Genomic DNA, 18,649 nt, shown 5'->3' on the forward strand with positions numbered 1-18,649 from the left:
ATTCAAGTAGACTTTTAGACATGTAAACTAACAGTAATTGTTGTAGACGGATGAATGTATAAAACATATAGATTGCACACCTTTTGAAAGAAACATCTACATCTAAGAAATTATTAGCAAGGCTTTTTAATTTATAGAAAAAATCGCCATTTACTTGGAATTTCTAAAATTCAGTGTGAATATTTTTTTTGGTGCTTGTTAACACATTTTTTTAAAATCATTTTTGATGTAGTGTTGTTTATTTAGGCATTTAGCCAGGTTCCGTTTCGGTGTGCTGCAACCATATGAAAAATCCTATGATACCCTCCGCTGCGAATCGTGAATTTCGGTAGCCGCTGCCGAAGGCGACGCCAATCGCTTCAGACTCTGGGGCTTTTGCTGACCAGTCAGTCGGTTAGTTAGCCACCGTTCGCCGTTCAGTTCACACGTCGCGCCAAGAAAACAATACTAGTCACCAAGTGCCTGGCTCATCCCGCGATTTATCGGGATCCCATTGAGCCATTGTTCTGGAACTGCTACTGGACTCTAGTAATGCCAGCGAATGCCAGCACGTCTGGCCAGTTTAGGGTAATTGGAACGTGATTTATGTGGGCCAACGGAGTGAATAGTTCCTACACCGAGTGCCCTAGCTGGTCTCAGTCCCCAGCGGAACTCAGCCAATGCCGGGTTGATAAGCGCCGCGAGCGTGATAAGGCCGGAATTAAAAAGGCGCCAAGTCGTAAATCGAGTGAGCAGAAATAGAAACTGAAATAGAATTCGAAATCAAAACGGCACTGGTGGCATATCATATTAATTAGTATATGATCATTAATCAAAGGCATTATTAAAAGTATAAACAAAACGGCCAAAGAAGTGGAAAAACGATGGCCAAGCGTGCGAGCTTAACACACGACAGCAAGTCGATGGAACTGGAGCTGCCGCTGCTGGCGCCGCAGGAGCGGAGTCAGAGGAGCAGGAGCGGGACCAGTGAGTATGCCACCCCACCACTTCCCCCCATTGGGCCATTAAACCAGTTAACTTGGTCAAAACAAGCTAACTGGCACACCACACCACACACACACTTGCGTTCTTGGCCATAAATCAGTGACACTTGCAGGTTGCAATATGGCCAGAGTTTTTTTTTTTTGGGAGGGGTGCCAGGGGCTTTACTGCGGACTTTGCTTTGAATTCCCCCCTTTCGATTCAGAATGCGAATTATTTGTATGCCAGTTAATTTATGGAAATCGTGTAGCGCCAATCCAATTAGAATATTAGAATAAATCAAATCAAACCAAAACGAAACTAATACTATTGGCAGCTAAACCAAGTCGAGCCCCTCCCTTATTGCCTTTCCCACATATCGTTTATAACGAAATCGAAACACCCCACCCCTTTTTCCCTTCGGTTCATTGATAAAAGCTCGGTGTCATTTGTTTTCCCACTCGATAGCTAATTATTTCTGTCGTTGGTGAATTAAAATAAAACCAGCGCAATTTGCATTTTATTTGCCCAGCTACAAAGGCAATAAAATCAAACAAAAACAACAGCCAAGGGAATAATAATGTTTATTGTATGAGCATTTTAAAGAGATTAGGGAGTCATTTTTATCGCAGGCAAAGCGAAAATGTTGCATGCGACATTTTTTGCTTTTTCAGCTGTGAATGAAAGTGGTTGTAAGGGTGGCAAATTCGGAAAGGGAAAAGAGGGAGAAGAATTCTGTGAATAAATGTGTTATCAAGTTATTGAGGGAACAGGAAATGTTATATAATTGTGTACACAAATTGATAAAAATTTGAACCCTCTACAAACAGTAGCGTTCATTCTTTATCGGTCTTATATTCTTTAAAACATGTGCCCTTCAACAGAAAATTTTATAATATTTTTAAAGTCAAAACAAATATTATATTTTTCTATTCTTACCAATTTAAATTGTACGGTAAAAAATTATATTAAGTCTTAATAAATTAATACTCAATCGATCATCATTTAAGATATAATATTCAATTGTTCACATGGCCCAATTTCTAGTTCTAATTTTAACGAGCCCAATCACTCAAAATTCCCAATTGACAATCTGTCCGAGGCGATGAGAAATTTATTATGTTTTCTTAAAGAACATTTCCGCATTTGAAAATATTTACCTACAAAAAGAGGGCGTTTCCGAAATCAACAGGATGCATGATTCATGAGCTAATTTACGTCGAATTTAATTGGGTTGGGCAAAGTGAATCATATACTTAATCAAAGTATTGACTTACTATAAAATGATTCTCTTACACCAAAGCTGATAGCGACTTAAAGTACTCAATGAAGATATACCGCCCGAAGATATCCTAATCTTTTCAGCTAATAGTAATTTAGACTTCAAGCTTGATTTCACAATTAGCACCATTTATGGCACTCAATTAGCAACAATTTAGCCACCGAACAAAGAGTCTTGTTTGTTATCTTCGACGAGTGCGGATCGGCCTCCGCAACTTTGTCTTCATTCGTTTTATTCTAAGCAAATAAATAACAAATTTTCGCGTAATGAGACAAAATAACAATAAACAAGCGCAGACCCCACGAACCCCGCAGTCATAAATCAATCGTAAACCGGCACACTCAGTTTGCCGAATATTCCGGCAACAATTATTCGGGAGAAAAACGAGGCAGCAGAGAGATTGGAAACTCTCTCTGTGTCAATAATATAATCATAACGCCATGAACAAGCCGACGAGCCACAGTAAATTGCCATTAAACAATCATCGTCAGCTAACCACCAAGCTAAAATAAATACGAGAAACAAAACAAAAGGCCCAACAGCATACAGAAGTGTCAACAAATTGTCAGAATTATATTTGATGTGATCTATCAGGCAAATTGTTCGCGACCGCCGACAGACGAACACATTAGGCCCAAACACCCGCTGATCGCCGAGGGTCGAGCGATCTTTCGGCACGCTCCGCCGATTTGCCACTGCCTCTGCCGATCTCCACCACTACTGTCCGTTGTTTTAAGTTTAATGTCAGTGGAATTGCAGTTCAGGTTCACACATCAGAGATAGCTATAGCGCTATACCCATTTGATCAATTGATTTATATCATTACACCTCAGGCGGAAGTGCAAGAGGAGAGCAACTAGGCTTTTGTTGATGTCGAATTAGACACACCCTTACTTTACTAATTCGGGGATTTTTTAAAAAAATTGTACTATAAACTTCGTAGATTGGGGTCACCATTCACAGATCCTAGAAAATAGTCACTCTACGTTCCTATTCCTTTATTATGGTAAGAATATAATATTTCTGTTGAGAGTAATTTATAAACGGCGTTTATACGGTTATTTTCTTAAGGGTTTATTCTACAAACTTGGTTGGTTGGGGTCACCAACTAATAAAAATGCTGAGCTTCGTTCTTATTCCTTTACATTACTGTTAGGTCTTACTACTTATTGCTAGTGATCTATTACCGACTTCTTAGATACCTTTTAGTATTAGATAGTTAGTTTATTCAGTAATTGTTTATAATGGAATGTATTCATTGAATTTTAAATTTCTAAAATGGATTATATCAAATAAATTTGAGATCGTAATAAAACAAAGTAGAGCTAGTTCTACATTTAAAGTTGACAGATGTATTTTCACCTTTAAAATAAATATTTGTCTACTTAAGTTAAAGAGGGCTCTATCATATTGTATACCCAAAACCATCGGTATTCCGGGGACTCCCCTTCTGGGTAGAGTGTATGCCAGTAATGCCGAGTGAATTGGTGCCGGCGATTAAATAACAACAGCAACAGTTTTGCGCGCCACGCGAATCGAGAGTCGAGCTAAAGAGAGTCACCTAAGAGAGCGTTGTAAGAGAACGCGCATCAGGTGCAGCAGGCAGCGGCAGAAGCAACAACACCACAACCACGAGGCAACCAACGGCGTCGTCGGCTGGCAAAGAATGGTCCAAGCTGGCAGCATCCGAGCATCGGTTCTGCCGGCGTCGCTGCCGACGTCGCAGTCGGTTGGGGGCGGTGGAGCAGCGAGGGGCGAGGCGGGTAGCGGCGGGGCAGAAGGTTATAAAAGTTCTTCGCTTTGGAGACGAGCGCTCAGTTGCTCTTGGTCAGTCGTTGTGTGATGAACTTGAACGCCGCAATCGCAATTCGCCCGTCTTTGCCCATCGAATCGCATTTTCAGCCACTCAGCGCCTAGGAAATAGTGCGAATCAAGAGCAGGAAGCGTCGAGCAGCTAAAAGACAAGCGGTACTAGTGCGGTACGGTACGCTACGAGTTCTAAGATCCCGAGATCCCCGAAAATTCGAGGTGTGGGTGCGTGAGTGCGCATAGTATAAAATTAAACAGAATGAAAGAAACAACAGCAACAAATGCGAGTGGCAACAATGATGGCTATATATACTGAGTTCCCTCTGAGATGTGCTAATATATAGACGAAGACGGGCCGCCACACCAGACAATGTTTGGACAACCCATAAATAATGCCAGCGGGCAGCAGCAGCAGGCAGCCCACACAGCGGAGAACCGCTTGAAATTTCATAATATCAGCGCGTTATTATTATTATTATTTGACGTTATTATTTACTAGAGTGCTGCTGCTGCTCTCTGCTTGTTATTTTTCCCCGTTTGTCCAAATTGCAAATTGCTGTTGCTTCAGAAAAGCGAAAAAAAAACGCGCGCGCCTTTTCAGCCGTACCACGCTGCGTATGAGCAATCCGCGAAATGCATTGAAAACCTAAACCACGTGTCGAATGCCGTTAAAAAATCGTATATTTTTCGTAGAACCACCCATAGACGCTCGTAAAATCAGACAGCATTTTATGTGTTAGTTTCCGTTTAGTGCGCTACTGGCCGTAAATTTATTCCAAACGTAAAAAAGAAGAAATACGGGAAAAAACAAACGACGAACGTGCGACGGATTTCCGCGCCAAGACAGACAGACACACAAACACCCACACACACAGACACCTTCAAAAAACAAAAAGCTGAAGCAGCAACAGGAAACGGGCTAGGAAGTCGCCATCAGCACTGCCAATTGTGCAGCAGGACGCGTGCTGCAGGATTGGCTGCGCCTGAGAGCAGCAGCAGCAACACCAGCGAAAACGCCAGCGGCAACTTGTTTTGTCTATCCATAAGGTAAGCTCATTACGCACACAGGCTGCCAGGCGACGGGGGGAGGGGGAAGGGGGCAGGAATATGTGTGGCAAGAGTCCTGGCATCCTTGCTCGCGGACGTGCCGCCAGCGACGTTTGCTTTGCTCTCCTTTGTTTGTTTATTTGTGCGCCTTTTTTTGCTTGCTTTCTTTCTCTGTGTGTGCTTTCTTTTTTTCTTCTTTTTTTTTGCCGCCCGAGTCTATTTGTTTGGCTCTTGCAACAACAACAGCAGCAGCAGTAGCAGCAGGATAACAACAATGAGGATAACAACAATGACAACGACAATGACTTTATCCTGACAGATTGTTGAAGGCAGCTTTAGGCCCTCTGGTAGAAAATCTGCAAGCATCCACTCCAAGCATCCGAATTTGCTTCGAGGATTTTCCTGTTCCTGTAAATTGTTGCCATAAATGACATAAACGGAAACGGTCTTTAAATGTAGCTTTTACTTGAATCTATTAAATTTAATGGTTGTAGTGGGTAAAGATGCACTATTGTAAAAAAGAGAAAAACACAAAAGGTTACTTTAAAAATACAATAATATTTTATTAAATAACTTTTAAGATGTCCTTTGTAGTTAATATATTAAGCATACCAAAGTTTTAAGCCCTATATTCAGTTTCAATTTAAACCTAAATTTACATAAAGCTAAAGTTAATAAAATACACTATTTGCCTTTGAAAAGCATGCAAATATAGATCAAATTCCTCCTCAAAACACGCTCATATGCCTCTGAGGAATTAAGGTTACTCAAGCTTGAGGCAAAAGTCTAAGGAGTCGACTGAGAGCTCATGAAAATGAAATTGAAAACTCCACATGGCTGAACCCCAAAGACGCATAACCGAGCATTGAACATATTGAGTGGCTCATAAGCATATATTCGAATGGCAAGGGAATCCTGACAATGCAGGCTAAAGATTTACTGAGCCCGGAGGTCAAAGGGGGGACAAACAAACATAGCTGGCAATCACCTGGCTCTCCATCCCCCTACTCCCTTTTTGCCGTAAGGTTATGCTAATGGCGGATGCTTTGACTCTCGACTTGCCACTGATTGGAAGCGCATAAAAGTAGCAAATCAGTGCGCACTTTGAAATGGAAATTCTAATCAAAAAGGCGCGCTCCCCCACAATAGATGGGGGCGGGGATTTTCCTCCTGCTTAGCTGGCAAAATTTGAAATTGCCAAACGATTTGCTATTCGATTAACAAGACACGAGCCGCGGGGCAAGAACAAGGGGCAAGGAGGGACTAAACCCATCATCAAGAACCGACAAGTCGAAATGGAAATAGATTTGTGAATTCATGTTGACAACAATGGATCAGCAGCAGGCATTCACTTAGACAGCCATACGGATTTACATTAAGAGTGAAGCTAAACAGAAACCAAATATGATTCCATAAAGAGACGGGCTAACGAATTGGGGAATACCCTTTGATTGGCAGAGACTTTATAAATTCTGTATATTTATTTACTTTAATTTTGTTTAATTACAACATAGTTCAATAACCCATCAAGTCATTTATATTTAAAAGATGGTATCTCAAATTGAAATGGTATGCTCCATATACCTTTTGTTAGGGCTATTTCGCCCATGGCTGATGACCCATATTCTTTTGTATTGCGCTACAACACTGGATTCCGATTCCGGCTGCGAGTCCGGCTGTATCCTGTGCATCTCTGACTTTGTTTACAGCCAAATGCAGCAGCCAGGACCGGACTGGACTCAACTGAACCGAACTGAACTGAACAGGACAGCCCAGTAGCAGCTGCACGGTAGGCGGCAAGCGGAAGGAAGCCAGTAAAGACCCTTCAAATGTGAACGAGAACGAAACGGAATTGCCATATTGCAATGTTTTTACCTCCCAGTGCCACCCTTTCCAATCTTTCAACTGAGTTCTCCTGGTAATTCTGGCTAAATAAAATATATCCGCAGATGAAAAGGGGACGGAACCAAGCAAAGGTAGCTAAAATTTGCATAATATATATCAACAAAACGAGAGGCTGGCAAACGCCCACCTCATAAAAACTTTAAAATACATTGCGGCTGCCTTTTCAATTGATTCGAATTGATTTGATCCTTGTGCGAGTGTGCATGTGTGTGTTTGGAGGGTCGCCCACTTCATTGTAATGATTTTGGCATTTGAAAATTTGTGAAAATTCACCATTTTACGGAATCCGATCACACAAAATTGTCAAGCTGCCGCCAATTTGTGGCAATCAAATGTGTTCGAGGGTTTTTGTGGCTTTGGCCGGGTTTATAAAGTTGCAAATGTGTTCTCGCATTGATATGAAAATCGCTGACAACTGCTCTTATTTGGTTATATTCGCTTCATTTCCCAGGAATTTATTGTATTTTTATTGCTCATTAGTTTGAGAGGGTGAATTGGGGAATATATGTAGGTAAGGTTTAACTTATGTTTTTCTTAGCATTTTAAATTTTATAATCATGTAATTAGTGACTAATTGTTAATAAAACAATGACTCGACGATATCACAGTCAAAACAAATTTTATAAAATAATTCCACAGGCTATCATGAATAATTCCTTTGTTTTTGTTTTTCTCAAAATTTATGATGCCTGCAATTTTGCCTTTTAATGACGCTCAAAGTTTTCTTTGGACGCCAGACGAGCCTATTGGTATTCGATTCGTATATTTTCTTTGCCTTTGTTTTCCACTGGAAAAACAGTCGTAAACTACAAGGTTTGGTAGTAAAATGGAGAAAAAATTCAGATCGTTTATCGGCTGATTTACCTCGCAATTAGTCGCATTAGTTTTCTGGGATCCGATCGAATCCGTGTTGTTTATGGGTATGTATTTAAAATTTGTTTAGCCAGTGCCAAAATCAATTGTGTTAATGGCAAGGCGTGAAATCGTAAATTTCACCCACTACATTAGTTGCTTGGTTTGGTTCAAGCACGTTCGTGCGCAAATCGTCGATATGGAAAGTTAAAGTTGAATTGTTTACAATGAGACGAGGAGGAGGATTGTGCGTTGAGCGGGTGAAAATCGAATTTGAATTGCCATTATTTACGAACGCCGCGGGCTGCCAGCCAAACAGCCAGCCAGCAGAATGAAATGCAATTCGCCAGACATTGCGCATACGCCCTGTGGTGCAGTTTCGCAGTGGCGATGTTACTTATACGAAAGCGGCTGTCATACAGGCAGCAATTAGTCTGACAAGTGATGAAGTGAGGCTGGCCAATGCTATACGATGACGGGCCGTCATCCGGCGGGATTTGGATTTGGTTTTGCGACACTCCCATCCTCTATACACTCCCCACTATCCGCCATCGTCATCGCTCATCCGCACTGAGGGCACTTGTCGGCGCAACGGAAGCGCAGCTCGTTGCTGCGTGCAAGTGTCTGAAGATTACTATTACCCACTTGGCAGCACTCTGTGTGCCGTGCCGCCTTCTATCTTCTGTTTCCCCTGCAGGCGAATGCATAATAAACAAATCAAATCCTATAAATGTGCAAATTAGCTGGCAACGTCACCGAGCCATGCTTGCACAAAATGCAGATGGAGGCGTCATCATTATCATCATGGCAGCCCAGCAACCCAGCCTCCTATTCCACCCCCATTCCACCCCTCGGCACTCTCAATTCTCTTTTCTATCATGGCATGAAAGTGAATGCACTTTTATATGCATGACGGCTAATTACAGAGGCAATTTGTCTGCCTCTGCAGCCCATCTCTTTTCGCTCCCCAGAGCTAAACGCTTGCCTTTGTATTAAAAATATTTAGCACATTTCGGCTTTTGTGATTATGACGCTGATGCGATTCCTTCCCATTTCTGATTATTTACACTCGGCTAGTGGTAATTGTCTGGGGAAGCCCCCCGCGATTTGTCATTGTGCTGCTTAAACAGGCAGAGAAATTCAGCCGCAGCATTGCGAAGCAGTAATATTGAGAAGTTGGCTAAATGCAAAGTAAAAATGGCTTAAATAAGGAATTAATTGTTCTTTTAATAGCTAAATTTAAGAGCATTTTTATGGATGCGATGCGACTTTTAGTTTTTTTAATAGCTACAATCTGAACTGCTTTAGATTTTCTTTATGTGCACCATTAAATTAATAGCCAAAGAAGGAGTTAATTCCCACTAAAATCTGTCATGCGAAAACGTCATCCTTGTCTTAAATTTAAGAAGTAATAATGGAACTCAGTGAGACATATATTTTATGTTTTAACACGTTTGTTTATTGTTCAGATATGAATAAAATAAATGCATAAATCATGATGGAATTTCCTTAGATAAATTTTCATACTTTATTATGGTTTCAAGTTAGTTATAAACTAGAGAAATTCCGCTTAAATTTCCCCTTAAGTGTGTGAAAAACAAAGTGTCATAAATGCGAGGGAAACTCCGCTTACCCACACTCTTTGTTAATTAAATTAGTTATTCATTAATATTTTACGAGCAGCGGGAGCAGCTTCTCGCATATTTATGCAAATATGAGTAACAAGAAAGCCTCGCACTGTCTTTCACCCTTTGTCAATTGTCTTTAGCGGCGTTAGCGTTTTTTCGTTGCTATTTTTGTTTTATATTTTTAATTGACCACGAATGGAAGCTAAGCAAATTATTAATGGCCAGTGGGAGAGAGCGGAGCTCTGGCATTGACTTTTCAATTGAAACAAATCATTATTAGAGAAGCTTGTGTGGATCATGTTCAATTGAGGCGCCCTGGCGCTGGTGGAGCGTGTCAAGAGATCGTACCCAGACGCATCCGCCTCCAAAGCTCCAAAGCATCTCCCTGGGAAATTGCTGGGAAATTGGAAAACTGGGAGACAGCAGATATGTGTCCATAGGGGGATGGGCGGTATTAGCATGCATTTTTATGAACGTGCCTGGCATTATAATTCGTTATTTATGGCTGCAGTGTAAACGTAATTACCAATTGGACATGGGCCATTGCCACTTGATTAGCATGGGGTGTGAAACTGTCTATAAGGTACTATCTTTGGCAGCACAATGAGCCCCTGATATGCATACAAAACTGGCAAGAGCGCCAAGTAGATCGAATGGTTATTGCGTCAGTGACCAGTTCTGCTTTTTATGGCTAGCTGTCGGTTGGAAATGTAGGTAATTGATTGAGTAGAACATTCATCTATCGAGGGAATAGCTTGTAAATGTAAATGCAAACAATTAAATATTAATGTGAACAATAACTAAAAATTAAATAAATTTATTAGCTTATCAATATTAGAATGTGTATATTTACTTGATTTTAATAACTTATTGTATTATTTTTATTAGAATTTCCTTGTAATAATAATAAATGACTGCTTATAATATTAAATATATTATTATCATGTTATTTGTATTGTGATTTCCTAATAATATTAAATATTTAATCCATATAAATCTGTTAATTATATAGCAATTATTTTCAATAAAAGCGCTTGCAGAGACAAAATGGGTAACTAATCCATCTTCGACAGCTTTCAATTAGTCTATTAAATTGAATTAATTTAATCTCGCAACCGGGAACCTGTCGATTTGTCAGACCAGCAAATGTTACAGAAAAAGGGGATCGGGCTGGGGCATCTGGGCATCTGGGGTGTGACCAGGGCGACAACAGCTGCTGAATGCAATTAGCGTTATTTTCAGCGTGCCACGATATTGCACATACGCCATGTGCGCCGCATGCGAGTTGAAGGTAAACGGCGACGACGTAGTTTATAGCATTGAAATTGAGCCGTTGTGCCCACACGACGACATAGCGACGACGACCTTCGGCGGACACCAGTGGCAAGTGGCAGTTGCAACTGCAGCTGCTGGTTGCCCAGTAACTCCGTTGGCCAAAAGCTAAGCCAACTGCCCTATAAAATTGATAATTAATTATCCTGCTGTGGAAAACAGAGGATAGAGGATTTTAGGGGGCGGTTGGGGTCTCTCTCTCTCCAGCCCGCGGCTTTTCGCGGACACGCTTCGCTTATTCCTGTTTACAAGTGCGTGAAAATGTGCGCTCAACTGCTTATCACGTGCGGCGTATGGCGTGAATTTTACTGCCACTACCACTGGCACAGCTACTGCGGTAGTGGTGCGATGTGTGGTGCCCTGCCCACTGGCCACATATGCTAAATCCCCTCCTAAATGGAATATCTCTTCCGGGGGTTTGGACACGCCTCCCCCCGGGCATATGCAAATTTAACCAACGGCTCCCGGGAATTGTGCCATAAATGTTGGCTCCGTTGATTGATATGTGCGAGTCCTTGATTCATGGGACATAGACACACAGGAATATGGATATCCATGCTGTTGACAAATCATGAACATAGAATGGGATAGATGTATTTGATATTAAAAGTATCAGCAGTATAGTTTACCTTACTGAAACACACAAGTTGAGTTTAAAAACTTTTGATTATTATAATCTTATTTAAAAGGCTTATTTATCTTAAATTAAACTTTAGTCAGTAAATATAGATAGATTTTATGTCCTTTCAAATCTAAATAAAATATATTTTAGGAAATTAAAAAAAAATCGTCAAATTATACTTTAAATAATTAATTTTATTAATGTCGAGAATTTATAGGTTGACTGATTGGCTGACAATATTTTTTTTACTTTTTGTATACCATATTTCCTTTAACTTTTTAATTGAGAGGGAGTATTTATCCCTTATTTATCCCTCACCATTTCAGTTGTTAAGTTTTATAGCCCTACACGTTTCCTCTGAACTTATTAAATAATCCCCAAACTTTCTTCGCTACAAGTACTGATCCTTTGAAACCCCTACTTGGCGTGTGGTAAATTGCTTAATTTAGCCTAGTAATACCGCACTGTTAAATCAACTGAATGGAATTAAACATTTAACTTCGGCTAACTAAAGTCGAAAAGTTGGCCAGTCGGCTGCCTACTTTTGGGCATTGATACCTTGGGCCACTTGGCCATATCTTGTATATGGACCCATTCCGGGCAAATCCCAGACAAAGCCAATGCGCTACAAAAGCCCCGCTGGCCAGTGGCCACAAAAGAAAACGCAAACAGAGCAAAGCGGAGAAAGGATGCGAATGGAATAGGGGAAGGGGAATGAGAGTGGGGGGAAAGTTCAACTAGCAAACTGAGCAAAGGACACGAACATGGCAGGAGCAACCCACTCCTTCCCCTCCCCCCGACGCAATTACATTAAATCTTGGCTATTATTCTTTTACTTTGTAGAGCTCTCGGTTCTCGGTGCTCAGCAGCAACTTTTGCCGGTCTCCTCTTCGGCTGCTGTAGTTAATCGCCTCCAACGTGATTGAATTCCATCGAACGCAGGTTGACCAATGACCCATCGGCATCCTTGGCTGGGAAAGCGGGGTGCTTTCGGGGGGTTAGTCCTAATAAATGAAATAGAGCCGCTTGAATTGACTGCATTCGGACTTGACTGTTTCTGAGAGGCTTTAGCTTCAGTTTCTGCTTTCGCCTCCGACTCCGAGTTGGTTTATGGCCAGTCACTGACCACTTAACTAATTGCTCCTTTGTGTGCTCCTGACACGGGCAATAAAATTAATTCCCCTGCCCGCAGGATCTGAATCCGTTGCGTTGGCATCTTCCAAGTCAATTATTTGCATGCTTTTTTCCGCAGACAAAACTGTTCAATCTGCATCCTCGGCATTTATTTATCTTCGGTTGATGAAGAACTGAATTAAAATGAATTGGAGTTGGTGTGTCAGATAAGTTTGTTATCTAATTTAAATAACAAACAAATCAAAGCAGCAATATTAAGTTGTTTGAAGACTAGTTTAATTTTTTTTTTAAAAGCTTGCATTTTTTAACTCAAAAAATACAACTTTACCAGGCAATTTTAACTATTCTTTACATTAATAAAAGTTTATGACTCATACAAATATTAAGTAGAGATTTTCATAGATTAAATATTTATATAATTATTGCAGTCTCTTTGTTCTATTGAAAATATCCTGTAAACATTAGTAAAGTTTAAGACTAGCGGAAATATAAATTAAATAATTACATAAACTTAAAATGCTTAAAATATTTATAATATAATATTTATAGCATTAACATGGTGCCATATTTTATTGTAAACCATGTTTAATTTTACTCCTATTGTATATTATCAACATATTGTCAATCTTGATTATTTTCTGCATTTGATGACTCACATTCACCCTATTTCTTCTCGCCTCTTCCAGTTCCTTTGTGCATCATGCACGACTCCGGCAAACCGTCCCCCACCACCAGTCCCACCATCCCGCCCAAACAGCAGGCAGCGACGCCCCAGTCGCCGGCAGCGGCGGCAGCGGTCAGCGGGCTGGATCCTTCGGACGATGAGGACGAGACAGACGTGATCGGCGACCTGATGGGCCACTACGGCAAGTGGCAGCTGCTGATGACGGTGCTGCTGTCGCTCTTCCAGGTGCCCAATACCTTCCACATATCCTCGTCCGTCTACCAGGCGGCCAACAAGGACTTTTGGTGCCAGCGACCGGCGCAATTTCAGCACATGTCCGTCGATGTTTGGCGGAATGTCAGCGGTTCCACGGACAACTGCCAGCGATGGGAGGGCATCGACTGGAGTCAGGTGAACAATGAGACCGCGCTGCCATCAGAATGGAAGGTGAGATGGGGTTTTTATATATCCATTAAAATTCTTAATATTATTTCTAACTTTTCAGAAACCTTTAGAGGCCGATAGAAAGCTGGTGGCCTGCGAGAAGTGGGAGTACGACACGAACGACAATGTGGGCAACACCTGGACATCGCAATGGGATCTGGTGTGCGAAAAGGAGCACCTGAAGAACGTGGCCGAGATGTTCTTTCTGCTGGGCGTGGCAACAGGTGGCATTATCTCCGGCTATTTATCGGACAAGTTCGGCCGCAAGACAATGCTCTTCATATCGGCCGTGCTGCAGACCATATTCGGTCAGTGTCTAAAGGCCATCCATGTGCCACCCCTCTTATATATGTATATACAGGCCACTAATATATACGGAAGTCACACCGACATTGGCCCTGACGGTGTCCTCCTCTCGTGGTGACTGTGAACTTGGCCATGTCGAGGGGGTCAACACGAGCACATCGAGTGGCTCTCTGCGGGTTTTTGCTGTGCGTTGTGGGGTTGGGTGGCTTCAGGTTGTCAGGTGGTTTCCTCAGTAGTTGTGGCTGCCAGGCTCTTGCCGGCCTTGTTGTCCTTGTTGATTAAATCTCTCACAATGTATAATTGAAATTTGCATTCGAAAGGACATTACTAATGAGGAACTGGCATATCGAGGGTGCACACGTGTGTGCGGACTGGCTTTTGATTGCATGTGAAATACTCAGGAAATTCCGTAAAGTGTGGGAATTAACTTGGAAGCTAATTATCATCCTAAAGTTCCTTATTTACAATTTATAAATAACCTAAAATATAAGTTTACAACAAAGATATTCCCAAAAGAAAATCATCTACCTTTGATATATAGAATGTAGTTTATTTCTAGTATTTTATACTACTATGAATTCCCAACAATTACCAGTAAATCTCATATGAAAATATTCTTTATATCTCCCTTTTAGGCCTGTGGCTCTACATCTGCAGCTCCTTTGAGCTCTATCTCACACTTCGCGCTCTTCTCGGCCTGGTTTCGGTGTCGGTGACCTACTCCGGCCTGATCCTGGCCATCGAGTATGTGGACGGCAAGTGGAGGACCATCGCCGGGATGTACAACCTGTTCCCACTGCCAATCTCCTACATGATCATATCGGGTCTGGCCTACTTGACCCAGGACTACCAACGCCTGCAGCTGTGCATCGGAATTCCGGGGATCTTTTTGTGCTTCCTCTGGTGAGTCTTTGATAGATGTGGCAGGTAAACAAACAGCATAAAATATTGCACAGAAAAAAGCACATGTGTGTATATAGATCACAGACTGGTGTGAATAAATAAGAGGAATACGATGCGTGGGTGTTCCGTTCCGTTTCGCCACTATAAGCACTATAAACAGAGTGGCATAATTGCCGCGGCACATGTTTCCTACGATTTATTTCGTTTGATTTCTTTTCTATATTTTCCTGGGATCTCTTATTTTTTAGGTTTGTGGTGCCCGAATCGCCGCGTTGGCTGCTGGTCAAGGGTCGCATCGATGAGGTGCGTCGCATCATCGAGGCGGCGGCCAAGTTCAATGGTCGCCAGCTGCCCGCCGACTATCAACTGACGCCGCCGACGCAGGAGAGCAGTTCGCAGGATGTCACCTACCTGTTCCGCTCCAGCTACCTGCGACGCATCTCCATCTGCTTCTTCTGCATCTGGTTCACCATTAATCTGGTCTACTACGGCATCATACTCAACATGAGCTCCTTCGGCGGCAATGTCTACTTGAATTCGGTGAGTTGTGTGTTCCCAGAATTAAGTATACGCAGCGTGGGCGCAGAGGCTAAATTCACTTAGGCAAACTTCAGCCGAAATTTCGTCAAACATATAGGATCAATCAAGCATTTAGCCAAGTGCCAAGTGGCCAAGCCGGTGGCCGCCTAATTGGATTTGTCAGCAATTCCATCAGCCGATGACTGAAGATTGTCTGTGCGATGTCAAGTGTTTTTGGCCTGCTGGACTGCTGATGCCGAAATTTGTTTGCAATCGAATTATGATGTTGCTGGCCCACTCCCACTCCCACCCCCCATTATAATATATAGTAGATAAATCCTGTCGCGGTCGCAGCGCCACTCGCAGCCATCTTAGCCCCTCCACCTGGCAGCTGGCCAGCAGAATGTTGAGCACAGTGCTGACGGGCCTTGGAATATTGTGTTTTCTAAACATGTTTGGCATTTGTTCGGGATTTGATTGTTTGAAAACGCTAAGGCGCTTAATGTTGTCTGATCTCCATGTTTGTTTTCTTTTGTTGTCCAACGAGAAAGCTAATGGACTAAGTGGCGTGAAGATTTTAAATGGGAATTTGACATGGCTTGAGTTTTAAAAATATTTTTAAAAATATTTATGAACAAAAGGTGTTCCCTAAAATTCTTTTAAATTTTTAAATATATCTGAAGTATGCACAAAATATTTATTTTGCTATTTTTTCCTCGAGAAAATGTCTCAATGTTAATTCATCAAAAATCCAGACATACTTTTTCGAATTTTAGGCAATAGTTTTTCAGTTTTCCCTGACTTTTCCGAGCCAAATGCTCAGCACTGTCCAGCATTCGACAATGCGCATGCCAGCGAGGTTTTTCAGCTAATTTATTGCATAATTTATTTTGACAACGCCGGGCGCACCTTTGATGCCGCTCTGATTTAATGCGCCCCGCCGACAGTTGACATCTTGTTCACTTGCCTGGGCATCCTCTTCCTTCTCATCCCCTTAGCACCTCTTAAATATTTTTTTATATTTTCCGCAGGCGCTAGCTGGCCTAGTCGAAGTACCCGCCATCGCCGTGGCCATGTACATCATCACCAAGGTGGGCAAGAAGTGGCTCTTCTGCGCCACTTTGATCTGTGCCGGCGTCGCCTGCTGCTGTGCGGCGATCACCGAGGGGCATGCGGATCTGCTCTGGCTGAAGATCACATTCCTGATGATGGGCAAGTTCACGATCAGTGCGGGCAACACCATAATGCCGGTCTATACGGCGGAACTCTACCCGACGCCCATACGCAATGTGGGCGTGGGTGCCTGCAACATGGCCGCCGGCTTGGCCCTGATCCTCACCCCCTATCTATCGCTACTGGTGAGTTTTTCAGCTTTAGACTTAATAACCCCTTAACCCTGAATTCATACCTTTCAGAACAAGATCGAGGGCCACCTTTTGATGACCCTGCTGACCGCCTGGAGCATCTTTGGCGGCTTTGTGGTGCTCTTCCTGCCCGAGACCGCCGTGCGTTCAAAGCCAGAGAACCAGGGTGGCTCCAATAACACCACCAATAATGCCAATGCAAATGCCAGTGCGGCCAAGCAGGTGTAATGACTGCTAGCTGTTGCCAAAACCCAAAACCTGCTCAGCCCCCGAGGAACAAAGTATTTTGGCTGGTCCAAAGTATGCCGATTATAAGTCAGCGTAATGCTTTCTGCTACCCCTACTAAACCCCAACCTCAAAAACCCCCTTAAAACCTGCCACGCCCCCCGACATATCCACCGCCTGAAGCCACCTAAAATTTACGGTTACGATGATTCGATGATGATTGTCCAAGAGTAATGCCAATTCGCTAGAGAATGTCACATGTCAGGCAGGACCTTGTTTGCGTAGCATGTAGTGAGTATGTATCTTAACAATTAACTAACAACAATGGCTTGTAGCTTATGTCATAGTCTAAGTACTGAGAAAACGCACCAACACACACACACAACACCCAGAATGTCATTAAAAACAAACACACTCGAAGTAGTTTAAGTTCTTCGGTTCCCATCGAAGGTAATATGAACTTGGCCAGATCTTAGGGAGGTTTAGCAATCATACAAATTTATTTTAGTTATTTTATGACTCTTCTTCTCAGTTCTAAAACTACGTTTAATATTTTAATTTTTCACATTTTTATGCAATTACACCATCATACACTTGCTCCTCCCTAGGAATAGTTTATAAAAGGAAAGTTTTTCAAAATACCCAGTAAATTACCCTGAACACAGAGCGTTACAATAATTGTATGCTAATTTAAAATTTAAATTAAATTAAATTTTAAATACAAACGAATCACACAAAGCAAAACCCAAAAAAATCAAGGAAAAACACAAATTATAATGTTGTCAATATATCTTGTCAATATCTCAACGTATTCATAATCTCGTCGTCGTCGTCTTCTTGTTGTCTATTAATAAATGTTTTCCAAATACGAGATCAATAAGCAGAGTATCTAAATCTTCCAGGGAAATGAGAATGGCAGATTCAAGCGACAAATTGTAATCTCTAGTAATTGTAGTCAATTAATCCTTAGTCCACCCCAAGAGAACCCCAAAAAATTATATACAACACAGATCAGTCTCTATAGGTATCGGTCAATTATGGATTTGTATATATGTATGTCGGTCTGTGTTTTTGGGGACACAGCGCATACAAGGAGTTTTATTGTTTGGAGTCATTAAAGAATATATGTATGTATATGAAATGAAGAAAATAAATTTCCAATATAATGCATTTAACAATGTATACAATTATGTGTATATGGATATGTGTGCGTTTGTGTATATGTAGTGAAAAAAAAACAATCAAATTAGAAAAAGCAAACCTGTTGAATTACTTGTTGTACTTACCTACCAAGTTGTTATTTGCTCATCTTTTGTATTTTGTATTATTTTCCGTACTTTTATTTCGCTAACGATTACTTTTCTGTTGCCTATTGTACTTACCCGCTAAGATCAGATCAGCTTTGTTATGTATTTGTCATAAGTAAGAGATTTTTTTAAGCTTCAAATAAACGGAATACCCGAATCTAAAACAACATGAAATTAATTGTTAAGTTGACGGTGTTGAGATGAAGCACTCGAATAAATTTATGAAAATTGTTGTAAATCAAAATTACCAAAGCAAACGCAATTATAGTGTCAAAATAAAATATAAATAAATAAATAAAATAAAATATTTGTTTGTATTCTAGGGGATTTTTAAGGAAGGTTTTC

At 41.5% G+C, this 18,649-nt stretch overlaps 1 protein-coding gene across 1 annotated transcript; it reads left to right on the forward strand.

The window, feature by feature from the left end:
- Window positions 1–407: 407 nt before the first annotated feature.
- LOC108056209 (organic cation transporter protein) lies at window positions 408–18,589 on the forward strand. Its single transcript, XM_017139918.3, has 7 exons — window positions 408–966; window positions 13,258–13,682; window positions 13,741–13,987; window positions 14,621–14,888; window positions 15,137–15,428; window positions 16,439–16,765; window positions 16,823–18,589. The coding sequence occupies exons 1-7, from the start codon at window positions 864–866 to the stop codon at window positions 16,997–16,999; spliced, it is 1,839 nt and encodes a 612-aa protein (XP_016995407.1). The 5' UTR covers window positions 408–863; the 3' UTR covers window positions 17,000–18,589.
- Window positions 18,590–18,649: the final 60 nt, after the last annotated feature.

Source organism: Drosophila takahashii, chromosome 3R, assembly GCF_030179915.1.
Source record: "Drosophila takahashii strain IR98-3 E-12201 chromosome 3R, DtakHiC1v2, whole genome shotgun sequence".
Taxonomy (NCBI): Eukaryota; Metazoa; Arthropoda; class Insecta; order Diptera; family Drosophilidae; genus Drosophila; species Drosophila takahashii.